Consider the following 20,723-nt stretch of genomic DNA (forward strand, 5'->3'; position numbering starts at 1 on the left):
GTATTTTGAATATCTATTTTTAAAATTTAGTTTGGATACTAAATTGATACATTTTTAAGCTTCACACCACTGTTTATTTAGGTCAGAGAGATTTCTTGGGAGTTACTATTTATAGACTGTTAAAGACCCCTCAGGCAATGTCCAGGCTGTTGCATGTGGACAGTTTCTTGAATTATAGCACAGAAACTTTAATACCTACCTCAGGAATGATAGGGGTCTTAAATAGGCAGTATATTCACTAAAGAAACCTAGAGTTTTCTTAGATTGCCAACCTTAGTAAGACAAGAAATGTCAGGGTGACAGAGTTTAAGTGGCTCTTTTCAGATATGTTACACTGATTGTCTATATTTAAGATGCAAAACAGCCTCCCAGGAGCTATTTAATTAAGTGAAAGTAAGTCTAGTCCCTTTGGAATCGAATGGTTCAGTGAGCAAATACATACCAGCAAGTGAAGGAAGTGGGGTAACTTATTATGTGCTTCATAGACACACTGACACTTTATAACCCCGTATCAAGGATCCTAAACAGTGATTGGTTGAGAAAATTATCAAACTGACTTTAAATTTCGGCAGGTACAAAATTGTCATGCAAAAGCCCAGGACAGTGTGCCACTCAGTCCTCAAAGAGAAAGATAAGAAATCCTGGATTTTCAAAGTCCCTTTGAAGGCTTTTAAGGTAAGATGGACCCAACTGATTTCTTTGGAAAGAAATTCGAATTTCAGAGAAGCCAACTCGATTTAAAAAAATGAATAACCCTTATGATTAGACATTTTCCTTCCCTTTTGACTTGTCAAATTAAAATTATGTTTTAAAAGATAATGGAAAATTATGTGGTAAGTGGTGCTAATTCCACCTAGCAAAATATTGCATCACTGAAGAATCAGATTTGTTTTCCACAGCCATTATGTTAAAATATAAGTTGCTAATAGGAAAAGTATATGTACGATGAAGCACATATTTTATATCTAAAATATTAACAACGGAATGAGTGATTAGAATATTTTATGCATAATTCACTAAAGCTCCATTACTGTTATTTTCATGCAGAAAAACCATCTCTTTCAAATAACATTTAAACACTGACTGTATTAAGAAATGAACATGGATTTAGGAATTTGATTTAACGCATTATGTTACATTTATTTCAAAGTTTGGCTAATCTAGTCAGTAATAAACTCTATGAGGATAGGACTCATATCTGTTCCCAGGGTTCAGTATATGGCCCACATTAGGCCTTCAAATGTTTGTTGGATGAGTATCAGTTTACATTTAATTTTTTGGTCCCTGAAAAATCAACCTTTGGCCTAAAATAATAATAAATTGTTATTATTATTATTTTACCAATTGACATTAGGGTTTTAAAACTAGATGAAAATACTTCCACTTAGGGTGTCTGGAGAGCCTGACCTCTTTCACACCCTCTTTCTGCTTCATGCCATAATAGTAGGCTTGGCAAGTAAAAGGCATGTTACTAAAAAACTGGTAAGCTGAGGTAGAAACCTTGTAATTATCTGGTTGCTTTTATTAGTTTTGATAACAAATTAGATAACCAGATATAAATAACTACCTTGGGCTTTGAAACAGGGCTTTATTTAAGCTTTGCTTTTCAAGGTTTTATTAACTTGTTCAAATTAAGTAAAATCTCATTTTGTTTGTGATAATACATAAAATAATCTGAAGGGAGTTCACACAATTCTGAAGCCTCTGCTTTCAGACTGACAAAACGGAGGCCATTTCGATAGTAGTCTTTCAAGCCATTTACCTACCTGTGGACACAGTGGCAAGTAGCGTCGTGCATTGTTCTGCAGTAGATTTGAAAGAGAGCTAAAGTGGTCAGATTGCTGGATTGCAGTTCAGAAATGGGATGCACATAACTCTGTCCTTCACTATAAGTTCCTTTCCAGGATACCATGTTTCCTCCAAATCACAGTGTAGACTGGTCTTCTGCAGAGTCTATGTAATAATTAGGTTTGGGACTGCAAAGTACAGTATAACCTCTGCTTACTAAACAGCTGCCCTTCCACATCTATGCCCCAGAGCTCTGCATTATAGTGTCCTGAGGTCACATCAGCCTCGTTTTTAATCTATAGCATTTTTGAAAGAGGTCTAGCTATTCTTGGCTTTCTGTTGAACAGCTATAAGAGTAAGCACATTTTTTTCCCCTCTCAATAGCTCTGGAACTGGGTCCTCTCTCCTGTGAAAATGCCAATACTTCTAGGACGGTCGATATTCACTGCGGTTTTATTATGCTTCCACTATCAGCATTAAATTCAAGCAAGGCTATCTTATGACATACAATATTATAATCTATAAATCCAGTGGGAGTGCATGAAATAGAAGTAAAATTCCTCCTTCCTTTCTATAGTAATAGCATCATTATATCAAGAAATCCAATTTGCAGTAAACAGCGGTTTAAAATTTTGATTCTCATGAACTCAATGTCTATCCCAATGTATCAAAAATGTACATTAGATCATTTCTGAATGTGGATTCTAACAGGAATGAAGGATCATGTTTTTAGAAGTCCCACATAATAATCGCTATCATTTATTGAGACTGTTAAATACCCGGAACAGTGCTACATGTTGCTTAGAGTAATAAGTATATATTCATCAGCAACATTCACAAAATAGCTTTTTCTGTGCTGTGGTTTGGAATACAGTGATCACCAAGACACTCTCCTGGACCTCAGGAGCTCTCAGTAGGGTGGGGGAACATATAAGTAGCCCCCAGGCTACTTTAAAACAGTGAAAACTGTGCAGCGCTACTAGCGAGGTGTGCAGAAGCTCCTGGGTGTAAAGAGGAGAGAGACACCAAACGCCCTTTGACATGGAGTCAGAGAATGTTTCTCAGAGAAGATTCTTCTGCTAAGATAATTGGGATAATCCTGAAGTGCAGGTATTCTTTTATCCCAGACAGAGGAATCAAATGCTTAAGAAAGCTACTTAAATTCTTCAAGCTCACACATCAGGGAGCAAAGATAGAATTGGAACCCAGGTCTCTGAATCCAAACTCCATGTTCTTTCATCTTCATGCTAGTAACTTCTTTTCTGTACAGTCTAGCCAGCCCAGTAGTGTGGCTTTGGGGTGGGGATGATAAACACAATCTTTTAAGCACAATCTTAGCAGAATTAGTTAATCCTTGATTAAAACTATTCAGAAGACACATTATTGCCATCAAGAACAACAGAAGGAGAAAGTTATAGTTATGGTTTTTGTAACTGCCTGGCTATACCCCTTTGTTGGCAAAGGCAGAAAAAGTCTAGGTAGCGCCATCAGTGCTGAGCTGGATGACGCCATTGTACGTCACTGTGGCTCCAGGTGTGCTCTGGAGCACTGAGTCTTGACAGCTTCTTCTGATGTTGCGTCTATACTCCTTGCCTAGGAAAAACGCAAATGCTTACAGACCAAAATAATACATTATATGGCTATCATATTTTGCTTTATAAGTAATTTTGTGCTGTTCTTTTTTCTTCAAAAACAGCCTGATTAATATTTCTAAAGGAAATGAAGATAATTATATATTTTTGCATTTGGACAGTAGCATGGGCCATTCCAGTAAGTATGCCTTCCTCAGAAAAATCCTTCTTACTTTGTTATCTCTTTTAAGCTAACATTTATGTATATATACTTTTTTTTTCTTGAGACCTTGTCGATCAGCTGAGTCTAAACTTTTAGATTTACATGAAAGACTTTACAAGATATATTTGGGGTCTCAACAAAACCAAATAGGCACTCCAATTCATGCTCCCGTTCTTCTAATTGAAACTCCTGTCTTGTTGGAAGGATTATTTCTTTTAAAGTTCACTCAGATTCATTTACATTTAATGCTTAGAAGTCATGGAGACTGTCCATCTTTGCTAACACCCTATGAGTTTCATTCTAATATCAACAAAGCCTGTATTGTTTAGGAAGATTTCAAGAAAGAAAAATAGGAAAAAAATCATGTGTTTTTTCAACAAAGGGAAAACTGATGTTTCACTCAGAAAGTTAAATTTGGAATATACAGATAAATACCAACAAAGAAAAATTAGGAAAATTAAACCATTTGTAATTTTATTAGCCAGCTGTTATGGTTAACATTTTGGTATGTTTTCGTAATACCAAACACTTTGGTATTTCTGTAGTTGAGAATTTTCTCAACTGTTTTCATTGTGCTCCTGAAGGGCACAGAAGTAGCAAAGTACTTGCCTTTGCTTCCTCTCTGGCTCTGGTCACACCTACTATTTTCTTAGGGGTTTTGGCCAGGATTATACTTAATGTGGGTCTGGTGCTATTGCAAGAAGCATAGTACAGAAATATCAAAGGTCTCTCTTCATTTTTATAAAAGACTATTCCCTTTCTACAGTTAAGTGATCTGGTTAATACTTCAATAAAATTGGGAATACTGCCAAGTTTAAATTCTACATAAGCCCTATAACAAGCCACTTCTCTTTTCTACCCAATTAGATCATACCTTGACCTTTGTGTTATATCTTTTTTTCTTCATTTGGAGAAAAATGTGTGTGTGTGTGTGTGTGTGTGTGTGCATGTGTGGGCACACATGTGCACAAAATAAGAATGTTTTCAATTTCCAGTATTTTCACTTTGGTAGGTTCCTCAAATCAAGCCATTGGAGAGACATGCTGTTGACAAATCTGTGAATTTAAATCTTCTAGCAGAATTGAAAGTGCCGATACAGGTATAGGATGTGAAATGTGTTTCTGAGTTGTTTTTAGATTCCACTAACTTCCAAAAAATTGATGCTTATCTTTTCAGTTTGCTCTACTTTAAGATGGTATCCACAATTTATTTTGCATTGTTTCCCTTTTCCAGGATGAGTTAAATGCCAATGATACCACCAAAGAAAGTGGTGTCCTCCTGCATGAAAATGAAAGAGGAAGGCAACAGTACACCAAAGATGAGTACAAAGGAGAGAGAAATGGTTCTGAGGGGGCAGAAGTGGGAGAGAAAAGTTCTTCTGCACGTTCCATGTTAGCAAATGAAGAGGGGAATACTGAGGATCTGAATGGGGGCACAGGAAAACCAGAAACATATGGTCATGATGGGCTCCATCAAGAAGACAGCACCACAGCAAATGGCGTCAGGGGACAAGTAAGCATCATCGACAGTGCTAGAACAGCAAATGGGAGCAATATTAATGGGATTACTGGGAACAATTCCCAAAATGGGGGTGTTGGAAATGCAAGTCAGAGTGAAGATGCCACTGTTGTCCAAGAAGATGGACATCAAGGAGCTGGAAGCAATAATGGCACAGGTCACAAGGATGAGATAAGTGGGAATTTCTGTAGAAATGGGGGTGATACAAGTGAAGAAACACCTCAGAGAGAAGGCGAGAGCAACGGGAATGAGGAGACAGGGGTAACACCAGGGGAAAGTGGAGATAGCAATAGAGAAGATGTCGCCTTGGACAATTCTGATGGAAGTCCTAGTGGGAATGGAGCAGATGAAAATGAAGACAAGGGCTCTGGTGATGATGAAGGTGAAGAGACAGGGAATGGAGAAAAAGGCCCTGATAACAGCAAGGGCCAAGAGGGTCAACCTCATGAAACAGAAGGTGACGATGACAATAGCTTAGGTCAAAGTTCAATTAGTGGTGAAGCTGATGACCCTGCAGACAAAGAAGACACCCACGCCATTGATGGAAATAACACCTCCAAGAGTGAGGACGATTTTGACGGTATTTCAGGAGACAATGGTAGCCAAAAAATAGAGGACACTCAAAAACACAATCACAGAGAAAGCAAAGCTGTGGAAAATGGAATCACTGAAAAATTAGAGCCACCTGCTATTGGGAAGAACCAAGTTAAGGTTAGTTTGTGAAGCTGGTTTCTTTCAAGGGCAGTTTAAATTCTCCCCTTACTTCCATGATGGTAGCATGAAAATAAATCATGACAAATAGTCATGTATTTTTGCATCTAAATTACTTGAATATTTGATGGGAAAGCTAGAGTCCATACTAGACTTTGCTATAGAACAATTTTAAAAAGCAGAAATCTCTGAAAATTTGGTTATAATTCTTCAAAAGTCTTATGCTAAATAATTAATGCAGCACGTAACTGTTTACGAAAGCTCTTACTGGGTAAAGGCACAAATGGGATGGTCTATAATCTAAACACCAGAGTACTTTCAAGTACTGAATAAAGCACGTTTTCACAGACAGATGTTTCTGAAGTACTGGAAGCTGAACTCCTGTTCTATGGCCACTTTCCCCAGTCAGTCTTCCTCAAACCAATGCAATTTTGCAGAACAACGTTCACTAATTAATCATTCTTTTCTCCATCTTTCCATAGGGAATAGAAATGGAATGTCCCAGCAGTGGCAACAGAAACAATATTACCAAAGAAGCTGGGAAAATGAATGAAGATAAAGAGAGTAAAGGCCAACATGGAATGATTGTGGGCAAAGGAAATGTCAAGGCACAAGAAGAGGTTGACGTCATGCAGGGACCTGGCCAGAAATTAGAACCTCAAGATAAGTTTGGACCCAGCAAAACACGTAGTGACAGTAACAGTGATGGCTATGACAGTTATGAGTTTGGTGATGAATCCGTGCAAGGAGATGATCCCAACAGCAGTGATGAGTCTAATGGCAGTGATGATACCAATTCTGAAGGTGACAACAACCACAGTAGCCGAGGAGATGCTTCTTATAACTCTGATGAATCAAGTGATAATGGCAATGACAGTGACTCAAAAGGAGGAGAAGAAGGTGATAGTGATAACACATCAGATGCTAATGATAGTGGTGGTGATGGCAATGGTGACATGGGGAGTGATAAGAATGGAAAATCAGGCAGCACCAAAGATAACTCAGATAGCAGTGACAGCAGCGACAGTAGTGACAGCAGTGACAGCAGTGACAGCAGTGACAGTAGTGACAGCAGTGACAGCAGCAACAGTAGTGAAAGCAGTGACAGCAGTGACAGTAGTGACAGTAGTAGTGGCAGCAAGTCTGACAGCAGTGACAGCAGCGACAATAGTGATAGCAGTGACAGTAGCAACAGTAGTGACAGCAAATCAGACAGCAGTGACAGCAGCAATAGCATCAACAGTAGTGAAAGCAGTGACAGCAGTGACAGCAGTGACAGTAGTGACAGTAGTGACAGCAGTGACAGTAGTGACAGCAGTGACAGCAGCAACAGTAGTGATAGCAGTGACAGTAGTGACAGCAGTGACAGTAGTGACAGCAGCAACAGTAGTGAAAGCAGTGACAGCAGTGACAGCAGTGACAGTAGTAGTAGCAGCAAGTCTGACAGCAGCGACAGTAGCAACAGTAGTGACAGCAAATCAGACAGCAGTGACAGTAGTGAAAGCAGTGACAGCAGTGACAGTAGTGACAGCAGTGACAGTGGTGACAGCAAATCAGACAGCAGTGACAGTAGTGACAGCAGTGAAAGTGACAGTAAATCAGACAGTGACAGTAGTAACAGCAGTGACAGCAAATCAGACAGCAGTGACAGTAGTGACAGCAGTGACAGCAAATCAGACAGCAGTGACAGTAGTGAAAGCAGTGACAGCAGTGACAGTAGTGATAGCAGTGACAGTGGTGACAGCAAGTCGGACAGCAGCAACAGTAGTGAAAGCAGTGACAGCAGTGACAGTAGTGACAGCAGTGAGAGTGGTGACAGCAAATCAGACAGCAGTGACAGTAGTGACAGCAGTGAAAGTGACAGTAAATCAGACAGTGACAGTAGTAACAGCAGTGACAGCAAGTCAGACAGCAGCGACAGTAGTGACAGCAGTGACAGTAGTGACAGCAAATCAGACAGTAGTGACAGCAGTGACAGCAAATCAGATAGTAGTGATAGCAGTGACAGTAGTGACAGTGACAGCAGTGATAGTGACAGCAGCGACAGTGACAGCAGTGATAGTGACAGGAGTGACAGCAACAGCAGTGACAGCAACAGCAGTGATAGTGACAGCAGTGACAGTGCATCTGACAGTGGTGATGAGAGTGACAGCAAGAGCAAGTCTGGTAAGGGCGACAACAATGGAGGTGGTGGTGACAGTGATAGTGACAGTAAAGGCAGTGACAGTAATCACTCAACCAGTGACGATTAGAACTAAAGAAAACTCCACCAGATTCCTTTTGTGAACAATCTGGTGAGTAATTGATAGGAAATAAAGATTTCTAAGAAGGTAAACAAAGGGGAGAAATAAAAGAGAAGACATATGTAAACAACAACAGAAACAACAAGAAAATAGTCAAATTGTCAGATTCAGAACCAGGTCTGAACACCCTCAGAGAGAGAATCTGTGTACCCGCGTGTTAAATATATTCAGAAAAGATTTTGTTAAAAGTGTAAATGTAAACATAGAAGAATGATTAAAATATTCTTTAGTATTTTACACAGAAACCTCAAGTAATCACATACTAAATAACTTCAATTTAAATGCCAAGTGCTTTAGAGAATGTAGCAAGTAAACACATCTTAATGCCTTAATCTTTCAGTAATTATATATTCTGGATAGATGGTCTGCTTACCTCTGAGTAAAAGATGCTGTTACCATGATCTCCAGCTTGGCTACAATTCATCTGCTTGTTCTAAGGAAGAAATACACTTGCAACATGAAAAAAAAAATCACAGCAACGATTTAACCTACCTGGACCATGGGAATAATCTTTGTAATTAGTGAATAGAGTAATTACAAATTATGGAAATTCTAAAGAGTGCTAAGCAGGAAAGAATTCAGAGGCTGGTTTAAACAAAACCTCACGTATAGTATCACATGCCTGCAAAGTGCTGGAAATGGAGCATAACGTCCCCAAAACTACTGACAAAACTGAGGCAGTGCTTAGAACGTGCTCCAACTATTAATAAATAAACTCATGAATGAAGTGCTCCTGGAGGGGATGCACTTTTTGAACTCTCTGTTCAGACGTCTGCTAAGTGGAATCAGTTATTTGTCTTCCACCTCAGTCTCACCAAGCCAAACTTGGTTCACATTTGCCTTTAAACCCCTACAAACCAAAAATTCCAAATCAGACTCTGAGACTTCCTTCTTATTTTAATCTCTTTGGTAAAGCCCACAGCTGCTTTGGAAACTACTCTTTTTTATCTGAGAGTCATACATGCTGCTAAAATCTGAACGTGGGTTCTTCAGATTTTGCACGAATGAGGGTACGCCTTAGTTCTGAGATGAAGCCCTAACCCTAGAACATGAGGATCTTAAAGGTGTATGAAACTAGAGCGTGATATTTAATAAGGTGGATAATCATTTATCCCCAAACCAGGATACCCTTGAGAATGAAAGGGCTGCTATGAATAATTACCCGGGGACTGGAGGTGTAAATTTGGCTTATCTGGGACTCTGGGAGATATAATGACCATAAGCATAAGCCTTTAGGGTATTATTCAAGATTTAGTGAGTGATGATTTGTGATATCTCTCTTCCACTTAGGTAATTATTTTAGATTTGTTCTAATTCAAAGGTAAAATTCTATACGGCGAAGTGTTGAATGCAACTTCTTTAATGTTAATTTTCAGCCAGTCATTAGCTGACTGGTTGAAAATTTTATGCTCTATTATAGGGCATATTTTACACAGAGTTTCAGTAGCTTTTTTTTTTCCTGCCTCCTTCCTCCTTTATGCATGAGTTTCTTAGTTAAGAGATCAATATTGCAAGTAATATTGCTGAAGGCTTTCAAAATACTGCCATTTATAAACTACTTGGTAACTCCTAATACTGTAAAATTTCAAGTTTCTACTATATCATAATCATGTACATGACTCCAAACTTCTTTCCTTAAACTGTGCTCTAGAGTTTTAACTCCTTTAGCCCTTTTGTCTTTTTCCAATTTGTAAATTGTGGCTTCTAGTAACTGTCCTACCTATTTCAAAAGGTTGTTATGAGCTCTAAGTCAGGCAATGGATATGAAACTCTTTGTAAATTATAATATATGTAAATGAAAGAGATAATGAATTTTGGTGCTATAATAAACATCTATTTCTAGGACTGTTCACAAGGAAAACTCCCTTCATCTTAATGAGTTTGTGAGTACTTACTTCCTCCAACATATTTTTTTTAATTAGTTTTTTTTTTTTTTTTTTTGGTCCATGCTGTGCAGCATGTGGGATCTTAGTTCCATGACCCTGGCAGTGAAAGCACCGAGTCCTAACCACTAGACTGCCAGGGAATTCCCTAAAATAAGTTATTTTTTTAATTGAAAAAGTAATATGTATATATACACAAAATAAAAATTTCAAACACTATGAAAAGGTAGGCAAAAATATTAAATCTCTATCATCCCAGATTCCCAGTCTTCTATTTCTCTTCCTTAGAGGCAATTCCCATTACTAATATCTTGTGGAAATTTCCAGAAATATTCTATGCACATATAAGCACGTATATCCCCCTTTTAAAAACACATGGAAGTCTACTACACACAGTGTGCTTAACTTACGCTTTTTAACCTAAAACTATACCTTGAATATTGGTTCGTTACACACAGTGTGACGTTCTTTTTTCAAAGCTGTGTCGTATTTTATTTTATGAAATGCCTTAGGTATTTAACCTGTCCCTATTTTTTGATCACTTTCCATTTCTAGTCCAATGAGAGTCTCTGCAGGTGTCACCTGAGTCAAGTGGGATAAATTTCCTGCCAGCTCTTATAAAGACTTCACCTTAAGAAGTATTTCTGGGGCAGGGGAGAGGAGATGTTCAGAATCTAGGGCCGATGTCAGAAGCCATGAAGGAACACTATGACCCTGACCTTCCACTGTAATATCTTCGTTGACCTCCGTCCATAACTTCAAGGTGAAAATGAAGGAGACACTCCCAAGGAACGTCTCAAGGGTAGATCCTTTGAACACAAGAAGTCTGGTATTAGAAAATAAAATTGCTTTTAGGTTATTTTCTGGACTAAAGATTAATGAAGAAACTGCTAATATTGCCCATGAGAGTAGTATTTTTTTAAACTGCAGGTTGCCACTCATTTAATAGGTCATGATATCAGTTTAGTGACACATGACCAGCACTTTGTAAAATGAAAGAATAAAAAAGAAAAATCTTTAGTGTATAATGTGTAGTGTCCCATGAAACAGTGTTATTTCTCTATATATACATACATACACAAATATGTCTAAGTATGCATATACTCTTGGTTGCAGTAAGAAAAAGATGTGAAAGCCATTGGTTTAGAAAAGGGTTATAAAACATTATTACTGCTAGTAATCATTTTATATTTACTTTTGTCATCTTTTTTTTAACATCTTTATTGGAGTATAATTGCTTTGCCATGGTGTGTTAGTTTCTGCTGTATAACAAAGTGATTCAGCTATACATTACATTTACTTTTCACATTCACTTTTCTCCTTACAAACCTCTGTTTCTTTCCCACTTTTTAAAAATTTATTTATTTATTTAGGCTGCGTTGGGTCTTCGTTGCTGCGTGCGGGCTTTCTCCAGTTGCGGCGAGCGGGGGCTACTCTTCCTTGCGGTGCGCAGGCTTCTCATTGCGGTGGCTTCTCTTGTTGTGGAGCACGGGCTCCAGGCGCGCAGGCTTCAGTAGTTGTGGCGCACGGGCTTAGTTGCTCCGCGGCATGTGGGATCTTCCCAGACCAGGGGTCAAACCCGTGTCCCCTGCATTGGCAGGCGGATTCTTAACCACTGCGCCACCAGGGAAGTCCAAAATCTATTTTCTAAAATAGATTATAAAAAGATAACCTCTAGAGAATCCATACCTCGTCATATAAATACATTTTAAATTATTAATTGGAATAGAATTTCCCAGAAGTCAAAGTTGCTTTATGGTTTGTAATGGAAGTTCTGAAAAACTTGAGACCAAAATAACTAGGAACAATTTTCCTCTCCCTAAAAGGAACAGGAACAGAATAGAATAGCTCAGTTCACAGATGAAAATATCATTGTGTTCTCACAGTGATCCATTCACTGCTGCTTGCAAGCAAATCCTCTAGAGAGTGAAACAAGCCAACAGCTCAATGTTCCCAACCTCTCCCCTCTGAACAGGGACCTTGGGTTTATATGCTAAAAAAGAAAAAAGAAGAAAGAAGTAAGAAATTTTAGAAAAAGGAAAAAAAGAGTCAATTCCTATGGGGCACACATGAAGCTCAGAAAATGGTATAAGGTCTAAAGGTCACCAATATATTAGACTCTGTGTTTTCCATTAGTTTGCACGGCCCCAGCTCTAGCATGAAACACTGCATTTACAGACAGCTGTATCATAAGTTGCTTCCCTTACTCCCGCAACCATTATTTTGGGCTTTGCCACTACCTATACCCCTCCTTCCTTTACTCCTTCCTTCTTCTTTTTTTTTTTTTTTTTTTTTGCCGTACGCGGGCCTCTCACTGCTGTGGCCTCTCCCGTTGCAGAGCACAGGATCCGGACGCGCGGGCTCAGCGGCCATGGCTCACGGGCCCAGCCGCTCCGCGGCATGTGGGATCTTCCCGGACCGGGGCACGAACCCGCGTCCCCTGCATCGGCACGCAGACTCTCAACCACTGCGCCACCAGGGAAGCCCACTACCTTCCTTTTGAGAGAGAGCCCTTGGCCTGCTACTGGGCCTTTGTAGACATTGAACAACTTACCATGTGACCTGAGCATCCCATTATCAACTGGGTGTTAACTGACCCATGAAGCTCTAGAGTTAGGCATGCACAGCAACTCTCCATCATCAAGTGGAAGTGGTGTGTACAGGACTGGGCCTGAGCCCTGAAGGCACAAGTAAATTACATGAAGAAGTGGCCCAAATGTCCGTGGCCCCTACTCCCGCTACCCCGCCTCCTCTCTCCCAGCCTGTGCCTATGACCTCATGGGGCATTCCCTATGACCAGCTGACAGAGGAAAAGGAGACTCAGGCCTGGTTAACAGATGGTTCTACAGAATATGCAAGCACCACCTCAAAGTGGGCAGCTGCACTACAGCTTCTTCCCGGGATATCCCTTAAAAAGAGTGGTGAAAACAAACCTCCCAGTGGGCAGGACTTTGGGCAGTGCCCCTGTTTGTTCACTCTGCTTAGAAGGAGAAAAGGGTAGGTGTGCAACTATATCCTGATTCATGGGCTGTGGCCGTGGTCTGACTGGATGACCAGGGGCTTGGAAGGAACATGACTGGAAAATTGGTGATGCAGAGATTTGAGGAGGAAGTATGTTGATAGATCTCTCTGAGTGGGCAAAACCATGAAGATATTTGTGTCCTATGTAAATGCGCACCAAAGGGTGACGTCAGCAGAAGAGGATTATAGCAATCAGTAGGATAGGATGTCATGTTCTGTGGACACCAGTCAGCCTCTTTCCCCAGACCCCTGTCATTGCCCAATGTGTTCATGAGCAAAGTGGCCATGGTGGCAGGGATGGACGTTATGCATGGGCTCAGCAACACGGACGCCCTCTCACCAAGACCAGCCTGGCCGTGGCCACTGTTGAGTGCCCAATCTGCCAGCAGCTGATTCTAACACTGAGCCCTCACATGACATCATTCCCCAGGGTGAACAGCCAGCTACCTGGTGCAGGCTGATCAATTGGACTGCTTCCATCATGGAAGGGGCAGTATTTTGTTCTTACTGGAATAGACACTTACTCTAGATATTGATTTTCCTTCTCTGCATGCAATGCTTATGCCAAAACCACCATCCACGGATTTAAGGAATACCTTGTCCACTGTCATGATTTTCCACACAGCACTGCTTCTGATCAAGGAACTCAAATCATAGCAAAAGAAGTGCTACAGTGGTCCCATGCTCATGGAATTCACTTGTCTTACTATGTTCCTCACCGTCCTGAAGTAGCTGGCTTGATAGAATGGTGGAATGACCTTTTGAAGACTCAGTTACAAAGCCAGCTAGGCGGTAATACTTTTCGGGGCTGGGGTAAGGTTCTACAGAAAGCTGCATATGCTCTGAGTCAGCGTCCAATATATGGTGCAAATCATATTTATATGATAGGCAGGATTCATGAGTCTAGTGATCAAGGGGTAGAAATTGTAGTGGTACCACTCACTGTTAACCCTAGTGACCCACTAGCCACATTTTTGCTTTTTGTTTCTGTGACTTTATGCTTTGCTGACCTAGAGATTTTAGTTCCAGAGGGGGCAATGCTTCCACCTGGAGACTCAACAATGATTCCATTGAACCGGAGGTTAATACTGGCACCTGGCCACTTGGAGTTCCTCATGCCTCTGAAACAACAGGTAAAGAATAGAGTTACAGTGTTGGCTGGGGTGACGGATCATGATGACTGAGGGGAGATTGAATTATTATTCCACAGTGGAGGTAAGTAAACATATGTCTGGAATACAGGAGATCTGTTAGGGTGTCTCAGTATTATCGTGCCTTGTGATGAAGGTAAATGGAAAACTACAACCACCCGATCCAGGCAGGATTACAAATGGCCCAGACGCTTCAGGAATGAAGATTTGCGTAACTTCACCAGGTAAGAACCATGACCAGCTGAGGTGCTTGCTGGAGGCAAAAGACTTAGAATGGGTAGTAGATGAAGATAGTTACCAATATCAACTATGACCCCATGACCAGTTACAGAAATAAGGACTGAAACTGTCCTGAGCGTTTCCTCCTTATTTTGCTATGAATACATTTGTGTGTGAATATATATGTGTGTATATCTGTCTCAGATATCTTTGTCTTATTTCCTCTCTTATTCCCTTATCATGTAACAGAAGAAAATGTATTGACTTTATATCAGTATTTAAGTATTGTTAACGTTCATGGAACTTCTCAGCCTCCATAATCAGTGCCTATTCCTATATCTACATCTATATCTCTTATATAGCTTTACATATCCTATTGGTTCTGTTTCTCTGGTGAACCCTGACTAATACAATCGGTGGCGAGGAGGGAATTCTGAGTCAGATGAACCACTGATTAGAAGCAGAATGTATTGAGGGGTAGAAGGAATAGATGAGGATGCCAGAAGCATAGGATTCATAGAGAAATTACAAAAAAGAAGATGAGATGGAGAGATAAGAAAGATGTATGGTTGACCCTTGAACAAACGTGGGTTTGAACTGCATACGCAGATTCTTTTCACTAAACATCTGCTATAGTATTACATTATCCCTAGTTGGTTAAATCTGCAGATACAAAACCCAAGATACAGAGGAACCAAGGATATGCATGGCTGACTATAGGCTGATTTTCGACAGTGCAGGGGTCGGCGCCCCTGAGCCCACACTGTCAGCTGTAATGTACGGCACTGCTGGTTGCTTCATTTCAACTGTTCTTTTTTTAACCTAAAAAAAAGCAATTGCAAATGGTTCAATCTAAGCTCTAGTAAATAGGAAGTTGGACAAAGCTATTTATTCCTTTAAATTATGCAAATAAAGAAGAAATATTATCTTTTACAAAGTGTCTTATAGGGGTCTGTCTAGCCCTAAATATATTAACAGATAATAAAAAGTGAAGTTATTGGGAGCAGCTAAAGAACGAAGAGAGAAGAAAATTGAAGAGTAGAAAACGAAAATCCAAAATTAGTTTACTGAAATAGGATTAGGAAATATACTAAAACAAGCACATAGATCACAACTGATATTTATGCATGTAATTTTATGTGTTCAGGAAAGGAAGTAGACTAATAGATATTCTTTATTTTTTAACATCTTTATTTGAGTATAATTGCTTTACAATGGTGTGTTAGTTTCTGCTTTATAACAAAGTGAATCAGATATACATGTATCCCCATATCTCTTCCCTCTGGGTCTCCCTCCCTCCCACCCTCCCAATCTCACCCCTCTAGGTGGTCACAAAGCACCGAGCTGATCTCCCTGTGCTATGCGGCTGCTTCCCACTAGCTATCTATTTTACATTTGGTAGTGTATATAAGTCCATGCCACTCTCACACTTCGTCCCAGCCTACCCTTCCCTCTCCCCATATCTTCAAGTCCATTCTCTAGTAGTTCTGCATCTTTATTCCCGTCCTGCCCCTAGGTTCTTCGTGACCTTTTTTTAAAATTTTTCTTAGATTCCATATATATGTGTTAGCAAGTACTTGTTTTTCTCTTTCTGACTTACTTCACTCTGTATGATGGTCCCTAGGCCCATCCACCTCACTAAAATAACTCAATTTCATTTCTTTAAGTGGCTGAGTAATATTGCATTGTATATATGTGCCACATCTTCTTTATCCATTCATCTGTCAATAGACATTTAGGTGGATTCCATGTCCTGGCTATTGTAAATAGCGCTGCAATGAACACTGGGGTGCATGCGTCTTTTTGAATTATGGTTTTCTCAGGGTATATGCCCAGTACTGGGATTGCTGGGTCATATGGTAGTTCTATTTGTAGTTTTTTAAGGAACCTCCATACTGTTCTCCATAGTGGCTGTATCAATTTACTTTCCCACCAACAGTGCAAGAGTATTCCCTTTTCTCCACACCCTCTCCAGCATTTATTGTTTCTAGATTTTTTGATGATGGCCATTCTGACTGGTGTGAGGTGATACCTCATTGTAGTCTTGATTTGCATTTCTCTAATGATTAGTGATGTTAAGCATCCTTTCATGTGTTTGTTGGCAGTCTGTATATCTTCTTTGGAGAAATGTCTATTTAGGTCTTCTGCCCATTTCTGGATTGGGTTGTTTGTTTTTTTGATATTGAGGTGCATGAGCTGCTTGTATATTTTGGAGATGAATCCTTTGTCAGTTGCTTCATTTGCAAATGTTTTCTCCCATTCTGAGGGTTGTCTTTTCGTCTTGTTTATAGTTTCCTTTGCTGTGCAAAAGCTTTGAAGTTTCATTAGGTTCCATTTGTTTATTTTTGTTTCCATTTCTCTAGGAGGTGGGTCAAAAAGTATCTTGCTGTGATTTATGTCATAGAGTGTTCTGCCTATGTTTTCCTCTGCGAGTTTGATAGTGTCTGGCCTTACATTTAGGTCTTTAATCCATTTTGAGTTTATTTTTGTGTATGGTGTTAGGGAGTGTTCTAATTTCATTCTTTTACATGTAGCTGTTCAGTTTTCCCAGCACCACTAATTGAAGAGGCTGTCTTTTCTCCATTGTATATTCTTCATTCCTTTATCAAAAATAAGGTGACCATCAGTGTCTTATAATTTTCTGCATACAGGTCTTTTGTCTCCTTAGGTAGTTTTATTCCTAAATATTTTATTCTTTTTTTGCAGTGGTAAATGGGAGTGTTTTCTTAATTTCACTTTCAGATTTTTCATCATTAGTGTATAGGAATGCCAGAGATTTCAGTGCATTAATTTTGTATCCTGCTACTTTACCAAATTCATTGATTAGCTCTAGTAGTTTTCTGGTAGCATCTTTAGGATTCTCTAGATATAGTATCATGTCATCTGCAAACAGTGACAGATTTACTTCTTCTTTTCCGATTTGGATTCTTTTTATTTCCTTTTCTTCTCTGATTGCTGTGGCTAAAACTTCCAAAACTATGTTGAATAATAGTGGTGAGAGTGGGCAACCTTGTCTTGTTCCTGATTTTAGTGGAAATGCTTTCAGCTTTTCACCATTGAGGACGATGTTGGCTGTGGCTTTGTCATACATGACCTTTATTATGTTGAGGAAAGTTCCCTCTCTGCCTACTTTCTAGAGGGTTTTTATCATAAATGGATGTTGAATTTTGTTGAAAGCTTTCTCTGCATCTATTGAGATGATCATATGGTTTTTCTCCTTCCGTTTGTTAATATGCTGTATCATGTTGATTGATTTGCGTGTATTGAAGAATGCTTGCATTCCTGGGATAAACCCCACTTGATCATGGTGTATGATCCATTTAATGTGCTGTTGGATTCTGTTTGCTAGTATTTTGTTGAGGATTTTTGCATCTATGTTCATCAGTGATATTGGCCTGTAGTTTTCTTTTTTTTGTGACATCTTTGTCTGGTTTTGGTATCAGGGTGATGGTGGCCTCATAGAATGAGTTTGGGAGTGTTCCTCCCTCTGCTATATTTTGGAAGAGTTTGAGAAGGATAGCTGTTAGCTCTTATCTAAGTGTTTGATAGAATTTTCCTGTGAAGCCATCTGGTCCTGGACTTTTGTTTGTTGGAAGATTTTTAATCACACTTTCAATTTCAGTGCTTCTGATTTGTCTGTTTATATTTTCTATTTCTTCCTGGTTCCATCTCAGAATGTTGTGGTTTTGTAAGAATTTGTGCATTTCTTTCACGTTGTCCATTTTATTGGCATATAGCCTATAAAATGATTTGAGTCTTCTCTCTTTTTTTCTTGATGAGTCTGGCTAATGGTTTATCAATGTTGTTTATCTTCTCAAAGAACCAGCTTTTAGTTTTATTGATCTTTGCTATTTTTTCCTTCGTTTCTTTTTCATTTAATTCTGATCTGATCTTTATGATTTCTTTCCTTCTGCTAAATTTGGGGTTTTTTTTTTGTTCTTCTTTCACTAATTGCTTTAGGTGTAAGGTTAAGTTGTTTATTTGAGATTTTTCTTGTTTCTTGAGGTAAGATTGTATTGCTATAAACTTCCCTCTTAAAACTGCTTTTACTGCATCCCATAGGTTTTGGGTCTTCATGCTTTCATTCTCATTTGTTTCTAGGTTTCTTTTTATTTCCTCTTTGATTTCTTCATTGATCTCCTGGTTATTTATTAGCGAATTGTTTAGCCTCCATGTGTTTGTATTTTTTACACAGTTTTTCATGTAATTGATATCTGGTTTCATAGTGTTGTGGTCAGAAAAGGTACTTGATATGATTTCAATTTTCTTAAATTTACCAAGGATTGATTTGTGACCCAAGATGTGATCTATCTTGGAGAATGTTCCATGAACACTTGAGAAGAAAGTGTATTCTGTTGTTTTTGGATGGAATGCCCTGTAAATATCAATTAACTCCATTTTGTTTAAGGTATCATTTAAAGCTTGTGTTTCCTTATTTATTTTCATTTGGGGTGATCTGTCCATTGGTGAAAGTGGGGTGTTAAAGTCCCTTACTATGATTGCATTATTTTCAATTTCCCCTTTTATGGCTGTTAACATTTGCCTTATGTATTGAGATGCTCCTATGTTGGGTGCATAAATATTTACAATTGTTATATCTTCTTGGATTGATCCCTCGATCATTATGTAATATCCTTTTTTGTCTGTTGTAATAGTCTTTATTTTAAAGTCTATTTTGTCTGATATGAGAACTGCTACTACTGCTTTCTTATGACTTCTATTTGCATGGAATATCTTTTTCCATCCCCTTACCTTCAATCTGTATGTGTCCCTGGGTCTGAAGTGGGTCTCTTGTAGAGAGCATATATATGGGTCTTGTTTTTGTATCCATTCAGCCAGTCTATCTCTTTTGGTTGGAGCATTTAATCCATTTATGTTTAAGGTAATTATCGTTATGTATGCTCCTATTACCATTTTCTTAATTGTTTTGGACTTGTTTTTGTAGGTCTTTTTCTTCTCTTGTGTTTCCTGTCTAGAGAAGTTCCTTTAGCATTTGTTGTAAAGCTGGTTTGGTGGTACTGAATTGTCTTAGCTTTTGCTTGTCTGTAAAGGTTTTAATTTCTCCGTCAAATCTGGATGAGATCTTTGCTGGGTAGAGTAATCTCGGTTGTAGTTTTTTCCCTTTCATCACTTTAAATATGTCCTGTCACTCCCTTCTGGCTTGCAGAGTTTCTGCTGAAAGATCAACTGTTAATCTTATGGGGAGTCCCTTGTATGTTATTTGTTGTTTTTCCATTGCTGCTTTTAATATTTTTTTCTTTGTGTTTAATTTTTGATAGCTTGATTAATATGTGTCTTGGCATGTTTCTCCTTGGACTTATCCACTGTGGGACTCTCTGCACTTCCTGGACTTAATTGTGTATTTCCTTTCCCGTATTAGGGAAGTTTTCAAATATAATCTCTTCAAATATTTTCTCAGTCTCTTTCTTTTTCTCTTCTTCTTCTGGGAACCCTATAATTTGAATGTTGGTGTGTTTAATGTTGTCCCAGAGGTCTCTGAGACTGTCCTCAATTCTTTTCATTCTTCTTTCTTTATTCTGCTCTGTGGTAGTTATTTCCACTATTTTAACTTCCAGGCCACTTATACGTTCTTCTGCCTTGGTTATTCTGCTACTGATTCTTTCTAGAGAATTTTTAATTTCATTTATTGTGTTGTACATCATTGTTTGCTCTTTAGTTCTCCTTGTTAAACATTTCTTGTATTTTCTCCATTTTATTTCCAAGATTTTGGATCATCTTTTCTCTCATTACTGTGATTTCTTTTCCAGGTAGACTGCCTATTTCCTCTTCATTTGTTTGGTTTGGTGGGTTTTTACCTTGCTCCTTCATCTGCTGTGTGTTTCTCTGTCTTTTCATTTTGCTTCACTTACTGTGTTTGGGGTCTCCTCTTTGCAGCCTGCAGGTTTGTAGTTCTCATTGTTTTTGGTGACTGCCCCCAGTGGCTAAGGTTGGTTCAGTGGGTTGTGTAGGCTTCCTGGTGGAGGGGACTGGTGCCTGTGTTCTGGTGGATGAGGCTGGATCTTGTCCTTCTGGCAGGGAGCACCAAGTCCGGTGGTGTGTTTTGGGGTGACTGTGACGCTATTATCATTTTAGGCAGCCTGTCTGCTAATGGGTGGGTTTTTGTCCTTGTCTTGCTAGTTGTTTGGCATAGGGCGTCCAGCACTGTAGCTTGCTGGCTGTTGAGTGGAACTGGGTCTTAGTATTGAGTTGGAGATCTCTGGGAGAGCTTTTGCCGTTTGATATTGCATGGAGCCTGGAGGTCTCTGGTGGACCTATGTCCTGATCTTGGCTCTCCCACCTCAGAGCCTCAGGCCTGACACTCAGTCGGAGCACCA

At 39.2% G+C, this 20,723-nt stretch overlaps 1 protein-coding gene across 2 annotated transcripts in view; it reads left to right on the plus strand.

The window, feature by feature from the left end:
- DSPP (dentin sialophosphoprotein) overlaps positions 1-11,205 on the plus strand; it is a 144,099-nt gene extending 132,894 nt beyond the window's left edge. For both annotated transcript variants that reach the window (XM_049709017.1, XM_004266145.3), the window contains 5 exons: positions 573-675; positions 3,485-3,558; positions 4,595-4,681; positions 4,816-5,811; positions 6,294-11,205. In XM_049709017.1, coding sequence (XP_049564974.1) covers positions 3,508-3,558; positions 4,595-4,681; positions 4,816-5,811; positions 6,294-8,063 — 2,904 coding nt within the window. In that variant the 5' untranslated portion in view covers positions 573-675; positions 3,485-3,507 and the 3' untranslated portion in view covers positions 8,064-11,205. The remainder of the gene's footprint in view (positions 1-572; positions 676-3,484; positions 3,559-4,594; positions 4,682-4,815; positions 5,812-6,293) is intronic.
- Positions 11,206-20,723: the final 9,518 nt, after the last annotated feature.

This window comes from Orcinus orca, chromosome 4 (genome assembly GCF_937001465.1).
Source record: "Orcinus orca chromosome 4, mOrcOrc1.1, whole genome shotgun sequence".
NCBI classification, from domain to species: domain Eukaryota; kingdom Metazoa; phylum Chordata; class Mammalia; order Artiodactyla; family Delphinidae; genus Orcinus; species Orcinus orca.